This window comes from Coloeus monedula (assembly GCF_965178545.1).
Source record: "Coloeus monedula genome assembly, chromosome: 6".
NCBI classification, from domain to species: domain Eukaryota; kingdom Metazoa; phylum Chordata; class Aves; order Passeriformes; family Corvidae; genus Coloeus; species Coloeus monedula.
In genome coordinates this window covers 6,444,288-6,455,215 of record NC_138786.1, presented here as the reverse complement: position 1 = coordinate 6,455,215, position 10,928 = coordinate 6,444,288, and the positions used below count along the sequence as shown (strand labels likewise).

At 33.8% G+C, this 10,928-nt stretch overlaps 1 protein-coding gene across 2 annotated transcripts in view; it reads right to left on the bottom strand.

Annotated features, from left to right (window-relative positions):
* Positions 1-5,411: 5,411 nt before the first annotated feature.
* METTL15 (methyltransferase 15, mitochondrial 12S rRNA N4-cytidine) overlaps positions 5,412-10,928 on the bottom strand; it is a 93,890-nt gene continuing 88,373 nt past the window's right edge. For both annotated transcript variants that reach the window (XM_082284440.1, XM_082284439.1), the window contains one exon: positions 5,412-5,970. In XM_082284440.1, coding sequence (XP_082140566.1) covers positions 5,525-5,970 — 446 coding nt within the window. In that variant the 3' untranslated portion in view covers positions 5,412-5,524. The remainder of the gene's footprint in view (positions 5,971-10,928) is intronic.

The window sequence follows — 10,928 nt, the reverse complement described above, 5'->3', positions numbered from 1 at the left end:
TAAATTTTGAGAAACTGCACAAGTTTGGTTTTCTCTCTTTTGAATTAGGTGTCTTCACTGAAGTATTTTCAGATAGGAACATGACCTTTCTTCTTTTAAAATTCCAGTTAGCATAACTTAAAACAACTACTGACCTGTAAAACAAGTTATCCCCATGTTTTTATCTTGCATCTTCATGTTGACAATAAACATGCTCTTCCTATGATCATTTGCAGGTGCTGTCAAAAGACTCCAGAGCAGAGGTACTCCCAGGACAGACAGAGGGAGCTGTATCTCCAGTTTTCTTCTTTAAAAAGACGTCTTTAAACAAGCTGTCAAGTTTAAACTTGCAACCATAAAAATTAATTTAAAAAACCCTCCAGCTTGTTTTTCACCATTACAACCAATCAAATTAGGCTTGTAAAAGCAACAGGAAGAATATGATTTGCCTAAAGTTCAAGGTACAATGAAAAAATTTTTGTTTTTATAAATGTAGCTATGTCAGTAAAGTAAGAAATTTAGACAACTGATAACTTGCTTGGTTTTTTTAGCTTTTGTTTCCCATGAACAAATATTTGCTCCTTTTCCTGATTTAGTGATGTAACATTAATACTGAAAAACATGGCATATCATCAGTGAAATATGTCAAGTAGAAAAGTATTAAACAACATTCATTTTAATAAACTTCTAAGGATAGGTATTACAGTTTACCAAAAAAAGAAAAGCCCTTCCCTCTCATTCACCTGAAATAAGCTTAAAGAGGATCCAGAAAGGTAAACACAATTCTAACTCCAAAGGAGACAGAGGGAAAAATACACAGATCATATTTAGAAGCATATATACCTTCCCACTGTCTGCGCTCATTAGGCACAAGAAACCATGCTCTACATGTACAGACATGTCCATGTACAGACATTGAGCTCTCTCACTGCTACTGTTTATCCCCAAACAGGCAAAATTAAGCAATGAACAGAAAAGTAGCAGAATACTGCATATATGAAATTTTATTAAAATTGGGTATCAACCTCAAAAATACATTTTTTTAAAAAACTTTTCAACTTTACTGCATATTTCTTTTAAATTGAACATATTTTTCAATTCTATCTTCTACAGGGACTGAGTGAAGGGGAAGGGAAGAAGTTGTTCTACATTGATTTAAATTATTTGTAAGATTCACTTGTAGCAATGAAGTCTTAATTAATCCACAAAATCCTGCTTTAATTGCAGTGTAACTCCAGTGTAAAAAGGCCTCTGCATTTGATTATATTTCTGAAAGACTCATAAATTTAATTTCATATTATTCTAACTTACAGGTAAGTTTTAAGCAAGTGCTTTATGAAAAAATAAATGTATGGATATAAAGACCGGTTCCCATACTCCACTGAATGGTCTTCAAAATCCTGGTGTAAATGGTACTAAACCTACTGAAGTTTCCTGAGAAGTTTTGAGGCCCAAGAAGACGAGGTCTGAGCCCCTTCCTTACTCTTGCTAGAAGTAAAGATGTTAAGTAAGATGGGCAGCAAAAAACTGACTTAGGAGTTCATTACTTCTCTGTTTATTCAAATTTGTCTCATTTTTCACCAGTACTTTTGCACAGTGATACTCAAAACAGTGAGTCACGACTGATTATTTAAAACAACTAAGTTATTTTAAAATTTAAATTAATCAAATCACCAACAATCTGTGTCTAAGACTTCTTATTGCGATCCTCCCACCCCTGCACATCACCTTTCCTGAGGGCATAGTTCTTCTCACTGTGCTGTTACACTGTTTAGGAGCATAAACTCTCCAATTAATACCATGTCTTCTCCAGTACAAAAAGTAATCTTAGAGCAATTATATGAATCATTAATAATCATAGAAATGCTACTCTAGAAAGCAGAATGCGAAACATCTGAATACAACGCTTGCTACTGGAAGAGGCACTTGCTAATAGTGTTCATTGAAGTCAGCATTTTCCCATTCATACTCCATTAGGAATCCTTTCCTTCCATCTATCAAATACCTCCATACATCTTTACAAAACCCCATGTTTCAGACTGGGATTTTTTCAAGTGGTAATCTTGGCAGATATGACTATAAAAGACTACTGATAAAATACTCAACTGTGAAAGCTAAAAAAACCCAAAACAACCAAAACTGAAGAGATATTAATTCATTATATTACTTGCATTATGAAACAATGAAACTGATTCTTCTTCTTTAGGAAGTAATAGGGAAATAATAATTGTCAGTAGGCCCTCACAGCCTATAAAAGCAGACAATTGTGCTTATACTGTTAAATTATGTTTTCAAGAAGTACTGGTTTTTTATTATAAATAGCTTAGTCACAGGATAAGTGTGTCTACTTTTCAAATAATTATTCTATGCAAATTTCTTTACCAGGCAGGTACTTCTGACAGCATACCAACTTTTACATTCACTTCAAATAATTAATTAAATCCTATTGTCTAATAAATTCAATTAAAAGTATGTTTGCAATGCAGACAAATAGTCTTATAGTTGGGTTTTATCTTTTTCAAAAATTTTCCACTCTTCTAAAGTATTAACATGAAAAGATACACTCTTTAGCAACATGCTCTGCATGCACATATTGTATGGCAGCACCACTGTCTCTCGACAGCTACTACTTGATGTTCTCTACAATTATTCCATATATTGGATGTTTCTATTCTTCCCATTGTGCACAGGACCACATTCTTGTCATATTCCCTGTAAACATAGTCTACAATCTTTTTTCTTTCTTGATAGATAATCTTGCATTTGGCTGTATTAAAATGTACATTGCTTAGGTTGAATGGAAGTTTTTAGAAATGATACACAACTTGTACCTTGACAGCATGCCTTAGTTTTCAGTGAGACATTTTCCACCAGCTACCATCTCCTTCTTAAATGTAATTTTCAATTGTGGCAAAAACCAGTTTAGTTTTAGTAACATATCACATATACCACATTAGAAAAATTTAAGGTGTGCTCTGTAGACATGTGTTCTGCTAACAAGATAAATGCCTAACACCCTTCACATAATTTAATGTCACTTACTAAGTCACAGAATCACAGAATGGTTTGGGTTGGAATGGACCTTAAAGAGCATCTATTCCCAACCCCCCTACCATGGGCAGGGACACCTTCCACTAGACCAGGTTGCTCACAGCCCCATCCAACCTGGCCTTGAACCCTCCAGGAATGGAGCAGCCACAGCTCCTCCGGTCAACCTGTTCTAGAGCCTCACTAGCTTCTGAGTAAAGGATTCCTTTCTAACATCTAACTTAAATCTCTCCTCTTTTAGTTTAAAACCATTTCCCTTTGTCCTATCACTGCATACCTGTGTAAAAAGTCCCTATTTTTTATGAAATGAAATTAAATTAAATGTTTAAAGATACAAGAATATTTTAATCAAATCTAACCAGAAGTTCTTCTGGGAAACCAGAAAGTTTTTTTCAGGCAAGCTCGCCATATGTCAGGTTTAAATCTGAAAGTGAGGAGATGCTGAGAGGAGAGAAACAGACCCTCCAAAGGGGAAAACGCAACAAATGATATACTGGCATGGCTGTGCAACTCCAACCTAAAGGCAAATAAACACCTCTTACTTTCCCTAAATGAGGGAGGGTATTTACATAACCTGGCATACAGCAGTTCAATTATCCTAAGAAACTGTGCCTTTGAATTTAGCTATGAGAAGTGTGGATTTTAAACATTGTTTTAAGCATAAGGAATTTTAATGCTTTCATATAATTTCTGAGGTGCTAATACTCAACTTCTGTTATACTGGATGGCCTTTCCCTGGAGCATGTCCTGAACGATGCACAGCATGGCACCACGACTCTTCTAAGCCTATGTTGGAGGCACAATTTTTCAAATCTACAATTGAAATACATGTCAGTATGAAATCTTAGCTAAAAATAACCTCATCTATTTATATTTAATGTTTGCATGAAAAAATGTCTATTTAGGGTGCAGTCTGTTGTCTCAAAGATGACAAGAGTAAGTAATATTATTTGAAGTGGAATGTTTTATTTAAGTAGCATGTATAATGAAGCTAGTGGAAAAATACTGAAATTTCAGAAAAGAGTGAAATGCTCATCATCATTTAACTGTTATTTCAGATTAGCGATAGATGTTATCATGTATACCTAAGAATACATTATATGACTTACCTGTACCAAGGAATTAAACAATATCCAGCTATTTCACTATACTGTATACTACAGACAGTGAAACTAAATATCAACTTGTGTCAATCTGACCCAAAAAACTACCCTGAAGTAATCATTTACATCAACACAAAGAGAATGCTTGATGAAAATCAAGTTCAGAATGATCCAGTCAGTTGTTCAGAAGCTAGTGTAGTAGTCATTTAGCTGAGTCAGAAATTGCATTATTTTATTCTACCAACCAAGTTTCAGAATCACAAATGAAATCCTGGTACCAATTTGATTATTTAAATTAAGGCTTTTTCCTGAAGAGATGAGTCAGAGGTCAAAGAAGTTGAAACTTATACTATTTTCCATTCATTTTAGCATATAAAACTAGAAAACCAGTGGTATTTTAAGATAAAATATAAAACCGAAACTAAATTTAATTCATATTAACTAAAAAAAGAAATTATATTAAATGTTCTACAACCTAGTATAGCACACAAAGATGGTGTTAAGAGTGGGCCTTTCCTGAAATAATTTAATACTTACCTCTTAATAAATGATCACCAGCAAAGGAGAATATTTTGTAAGACCCAAAATACTGCTTTTTTGATGGGTTAATTATAATTCCATCAACACCTAAAAGCTGTAGTGGATCTATGCAGAAGTTATGTTTGCAGGATGAAATTCAGATGATCAAGTACAAATCTGACTGCTTTACTATAGTGTCCAAGTGCCAACAGTGGTATTTTAAGAACCCCTTTTTACCCAAAGATACATTCATTATTTAACATTATTAATCATTAAACAACCAGGTGAGCACTCAGAAGTAAATATCTATTTAAAAAAAGGTAAGAGTCCATTTATGAATTCCTGGATAGAACATGACATACTGATGTCACTTTATTTAAGAATTAGCTCTTGTCCCATGGGCATTCATGCAACAAGTTAGCTTTTATCAAGAACATATCAAGAATTCTTAGGTTAGTTTGAACTTACTCTAGACAAACCAGACATCTGAATTAGGGTGTGTGAAATCCACCCCCATAAAAGTATGTCTGTCTCAATTAGCTACTGAATTTAGACTGTTAATGCCAGGATTTTGAAATTAATCTAAAGGGAATACTAGAAATACATCAAACCTGCAATTTTTATAAACTTTGTGTTTGATGGTCTTTTAAAAAAAATGTCTTTTTTGTATAATTAGTGACACCCACTTATATGCATTTATTTTGCATTTTCATACTCTATACTACTTCCTAATTGAAAAGAAGCACAAAGGTAAGAAAGAAATGTTTTCTAACAGCCTTCATTTTATTTTTTCAGTTTGATACTATCTGTCCAGTTAGCCTTCTAGAAAATAAAATTTAAAGAAATTAAACAATTATGTAATCACATATTTTGGTTTAGAGTTTAATAGCAGCTCTTAGCTTGGCTGACCTTCCTCTTGGATTTGTTTGAATATCCTTGGCCTGGGGTGTGAGAACTTTTTTGTGCATAAAAATCCACTTTGAATTGGATTTTCCACAGGGAGATTGTTGTGTATCTTCTCCTTTGGAGGAATTTTTCAGAGCCTGTCTTATCTTCTGCTTTGAGCCAAGATTGTACTTTTCTGTCATGCCAATTCCACGAAGAAAACGTTTGATAATACGGTCTTCTAGGGAATGAAAGGAGAGGGCTACAAGGCGACCTCCAGGTTTTAGAAACTTCTCAGCTGTCTTCAGTCCTATGAAGAGTTCATGGAGCTCATCATTTACAAATATTCGCAGGCCTTGAAAAGTTTTAGTAGCAACATGTGCGGGTCTCTGAAGCAAGTCCTTTCGTGCATAGAGTGCTGATGCTGGAAAAGCACCTGTCATACATTTTAAAAGGTGCATGTTAATAACTTAGTATTTCTACATTCTGACTTTCACTCATGCAAGATGACTTTAAAGGAAAGCATAGTCAAAGCTGAACCCTGAGTAGTGAGCTTCCTTCTTGGTAACATATCTTTATTTTATGTTTTGAATTCACATCTCTGAACGCAAACCCTATTAAACGAAGATTGTTTGTTGTTAAGTGTTGGGGTTTTTTCCCTAGAATCTTTTAGAGAAATTCCTTCTCCAAAAGCATCACAAATTTAAACTACAAAATAATGGCTGAAACCAAGATAAAGAAAAAAAAAATAGGATAGATAAGTCTCACCTAACAGCTCAGTGTAATCAATGTCAGTTCGGTATTTGTGGTTTTGTTATGCTTTTAAGAAAAAAAACTAATGTACGATGGACACAATTTTACCTGTTGCCTTTTAGATAACTGCATTTCTTCACAAGCAGATATAACTGAAGACAATGTCTACCTGGTAATAACTATCTTTCAAAGAATTAATTGAAGTTTAGAAGAGGTATCCTTGTTTGGGAATAGCAACTGTTGAACACTACACCTGTGAAGAACCTGTGTGTCTTCGAATGTTCACAAAAATACCTTGAGAAATTTAGAAAATACAGCTGATACTGTCGTGTTTTCACGTGTCTATAGAGCTGAATGCGTCAAGGTTTGTCAGACCTAAAATCACTAGATTAAATATTTTTATTAGATGCAGAAAACTCCCTCTTCTTTTCCCCACAATTATTATCAGTTAAACAAGTTTCTGTAGAGACAGAAATTTTCATAGAAACTTAATTATATCAATCTTTAATGTATTTTAGGCTTGAATTTTCATTACATGAGTACAGAGCAAAAAGCTAGAGAAGCCTGATTTGATGGATCAGAGGAACGGAAGTGGAAGAATCCTACAAGATCTGTGAAACCCGACTAAATTTATAATCTATTATGTAAGGGACCACAGGAGTCTGGAAAAGATAAATTAAATGAATAATGCTAGCTCATAACTGGACAATTATTTTTCTAAACAAGAGGCAATACAACTAGTACGTATGTATTAGAATGCCCTAATTTCATCTCAGTGCTAAGCTGCAACACAAGAAGCAAAGAGTTTGAAGTAAACGCAGCTCATAATCAAGTAATTGATATTCTATATAGTGAAGTAAAAGGGGAACACTGTACCTCTGAAACTAGTTGTCTAAATTCACATCTGCACAGGTGATTGAAAAAAATTAATAGAGATATCATTACCCGTAACATGCTTGCACAGAATAATTTATTAGTGGAATTCTTGAGAGTTTTAAAGGTAAGATTTTACTTATGTCAAAAAGTCTAAGTGTTCACAAAGCATATCACAAACACACAAGCAATGTCAGTGTTCAGCAAAGGTAGAGGAAAATAATAGGATTTTAAAATTCAATCGTTATTAATAAAGCTGTTATCATGTATGCTATGTCCCTAAGATATGTTTCTGCATAATTGATTTTCCTAACTACCTTCCCTGCCTCTACCTCCTCTGATCTCCAAATTAACAGCTCCTAAATTCACTGAAGAGATCCATTGTAGCTGTGGCTGTTTCCAATTCTTATAATCTGAATCGTTCAAGACAGAAAGTGGCAACAGGATCGACTTCTCCCGACAAATGACTGCATGGGAATTTGTGGCTTGAAGCTATCTCACAAAACAGAGTAAATAGATGTAGCCTGCAGGAGGCTAGGCTTCTCCATCATTTACAAACTCTAGAAAAAGTTACACTAGCTAGTTAATATAATTTCTGTTCTTGAGAACATAACCCTCTATATTTACTATGAATCATAAAAAGAATATATACTCTTATTGTATAAGTCACAAAGTTCATTTTGATGAGAGACCTAAATTAAAAGGAGAACTAAAAATCACAGAACGTAAGGTGTCCCAAGAAACCGACACCAAGCTTGTACTAACAGGCACAGTATCTGTTTCCTTACTTCTTTACCTACCTATAAATAGATTCTTTGAAAATGGAACCCTTAGAACAGCCATTGACTGCCAGTTGTGTATGATGAAAAATTCTCCTATCACTCTTACTCTTCTAGTTTAGTTAAATAAAAATCTATTTGTGCTTTCTGCTCAGGCACATTATCTCTCATCCAGGCCCCTGGAAAAATCCTTCCTGGTAACTGGCTGTACAAAATGTATATACAAAAACATTAGAAAAAAACTGTACGGGAAGCTTGTAAAATGAATTTCATTCATAAAACCACCACGCTTCTGGCTAGATGACTGGTTTGAAATCCCAGTGAGAGAAATTATCATTTTTAGTTTTAGGATGCCCTGATGATACTTACACTTTAAAAAATCTGATAGGTTCACAGGTTGAAATGTATTGAAATTTTAAAAGCTTGTGAATGAAATTAGCAATGTGCTGTGCCTGTCAATATGAACTATTAAAGTCCCCAGAGTGTAAGAGAGTGGGAGAGTTTAGAAATTAATTCAGATTGTGCACCTGTTTGCAGGAATTCGTCTGTTGAATTAGCACTGCATTTAATAAGTTTCTGTGACGCAACTAATGTCCTTTTGTCTAGGCTCCCTCAGTACAGTGTTAATTCTCACCCAGCTGAAATTCAGGCAATACTACAAATTCCAAACTGATAATTAAAGTCTATAAAAGTGAACCAGTCTGAATGAAATTGACTTTACTGATTAAAGTGCTTTTTAAACTTTTCAAATTTCTTTAACATGTCATCATCAACTCCTTTCAAGTTAAGGCCAAATGATTACCTGATCTCAAAATTGTGTGTGAATAGATTATGCATCTAAATAATGATCAGAAAAAATAAGTTTTGGACAAAAATTAATAGATAACAAGGTATATTGCTCACTGAAAAGAAATCAAAATAGATCATCAGTTGTACAGGAAAAGCATATGAAAATTGCTTTCTAAAAATTTCATCATTTTTAACAAGTTTTCCTGCACATGCAGTTAGACCTATTGTTTCCAAACAACTCAATGAAGTACAACAAAAGACATCAGGAAGTGCTTCTTAATCGACTTCCACACATCTATTCACAACCCCTCAGTTGAGAACTACTGATTTTTAGTATTTACAGAGCATTCAATGTTGCAAATAGCTCTGTGAAAATTACAAACACTTAGAAGAGTTTGTGCTGCAGGAAGAGATGCTGTTCACAAAACTGAACCAAAAACTCCTCCTCGTAGCTCATAGAGATCTTACTTGAACAGATCAGAAACCTTTTGGATAATATTTATAAACACAAAAAGAAAGACAAATTTTTTAATGCTGTTTTGTTTGCTTGGGGCTTTTTTAAACTACATCCTTCACTTTTATCTCCCAATCAATTAGCAACTGCAATACATGTTCTAACCTTTTGGAGGGTGGTGGAAACAGCAGTAGTCTAGCATTCTATAAAAAGAAATTAAATTTTCCAAGTTCAGGTTAGTCCAAATCTAGATTCACTGTGATTCTGATTATCAGCTGGACCTTAAGATAAAACTTCAGAGCTCTAGAAAATCTGAAGCCATAGTAATCAATAACATGAGAAAGAAATATGGACACTACACAAATTCTCAGATACTGACACCAGCAGAGAAAAGGCATACATATCCAGCCTCACTGGCTAGATTTTTTTGCTTATGTTCTGGTTCCTATACTAGGCAAAAATAATGACTCTGTTCTGGAAGATAATCAGGCTTGCAAAGAATCTGCAAAGTCTAAAATGCAAGATTTTATTATTCTAATTAATATTTTATTTTTTAAAGGACATAACATTTAACTACTAGGTCATAAATTTTACTCTGGTAAAGTCCTGAATTAGTCAGTGGTTTTTGGGCTGTGCCATCAAGAGGTTTTTGTAGCTGTGGTCTCTGGCTCTCTAACTCTGGCTTATGCCAATAACTTCACCAATATAATAATATATATTAATGATAGATGATAAATGAATCAAAACATATCACAATTACCAAAAATTTTCTTAAGGTTTCTTAATCAGTTCAAAACCAGATAGGATCCACCATAGTGCTTCCTTACTGGATGAATCCAATTAAAATTGGAAGAAGCTTTATGCAAACAGGGATCAGTGTAACAGCTCTGAAATTGTTATAACTACTTGTGTATTCCAAAAAAAGCACACAAAATGTCCATATTTATTGTCTTGGCAGATGTGTGCTGGACTCATTGTTTTTGACATGTACACTACCTGATGCATACATGACTCATGTATCAAGAAGCTCTTCAAAGACAGCAGAAAATTTCAAGTGAGAACAAAAAATCCTTCTCATTGTCAAGGAAAGTGACAATTAATTGATGACTTACATGCAGTACATCAAACATGAAGGGAGCTTCAATTGCTCTCTTTTATACACTAGTATTTTATCTTCTTAGTTTAAGCTATGGCACAAAATCATTTCAGAACTACTGAGTTGCTTGTCTACAAAACATAACATGTTATATCTTTAACACAGTGATATGGTTGCTTCAAACTCAGTAGTAGTACACTGTCTCAATCAATAGTTTTTCAAAAAGCATGAGACATATACGACAAAGCCCAAAATTATTTTTTCAGGATATTGCTAAGGATGATATTAAAAATGTAAGGTTTATAAAAGACACATAGTGCTTTATCTCTTTGATTTTTTTTAAGATTGCTTGTATTCACTATATTTACAGCAGGGGCTTACAACAGCAAGCGGTGTCTTTAGGTTCTTTTATCATATCAGCTAAATTTTGGGCATTGGTTTATTGGACATTTTGCTAAAGTATCCTGACTTCTACAAATCCAAACCTTTTAATTTCTCCATCATTAAACTTAAGTGCCTTAGACATCCAGTTTAAGTAATACAAATTTTTAAGTATACCATACATTTTTTAATACTCTTCAGGATATTGATAAAATATTTTACACTGTTCTTTAGCAAATGTTAAATTCGAATTAGAATTTTAAAGGTCT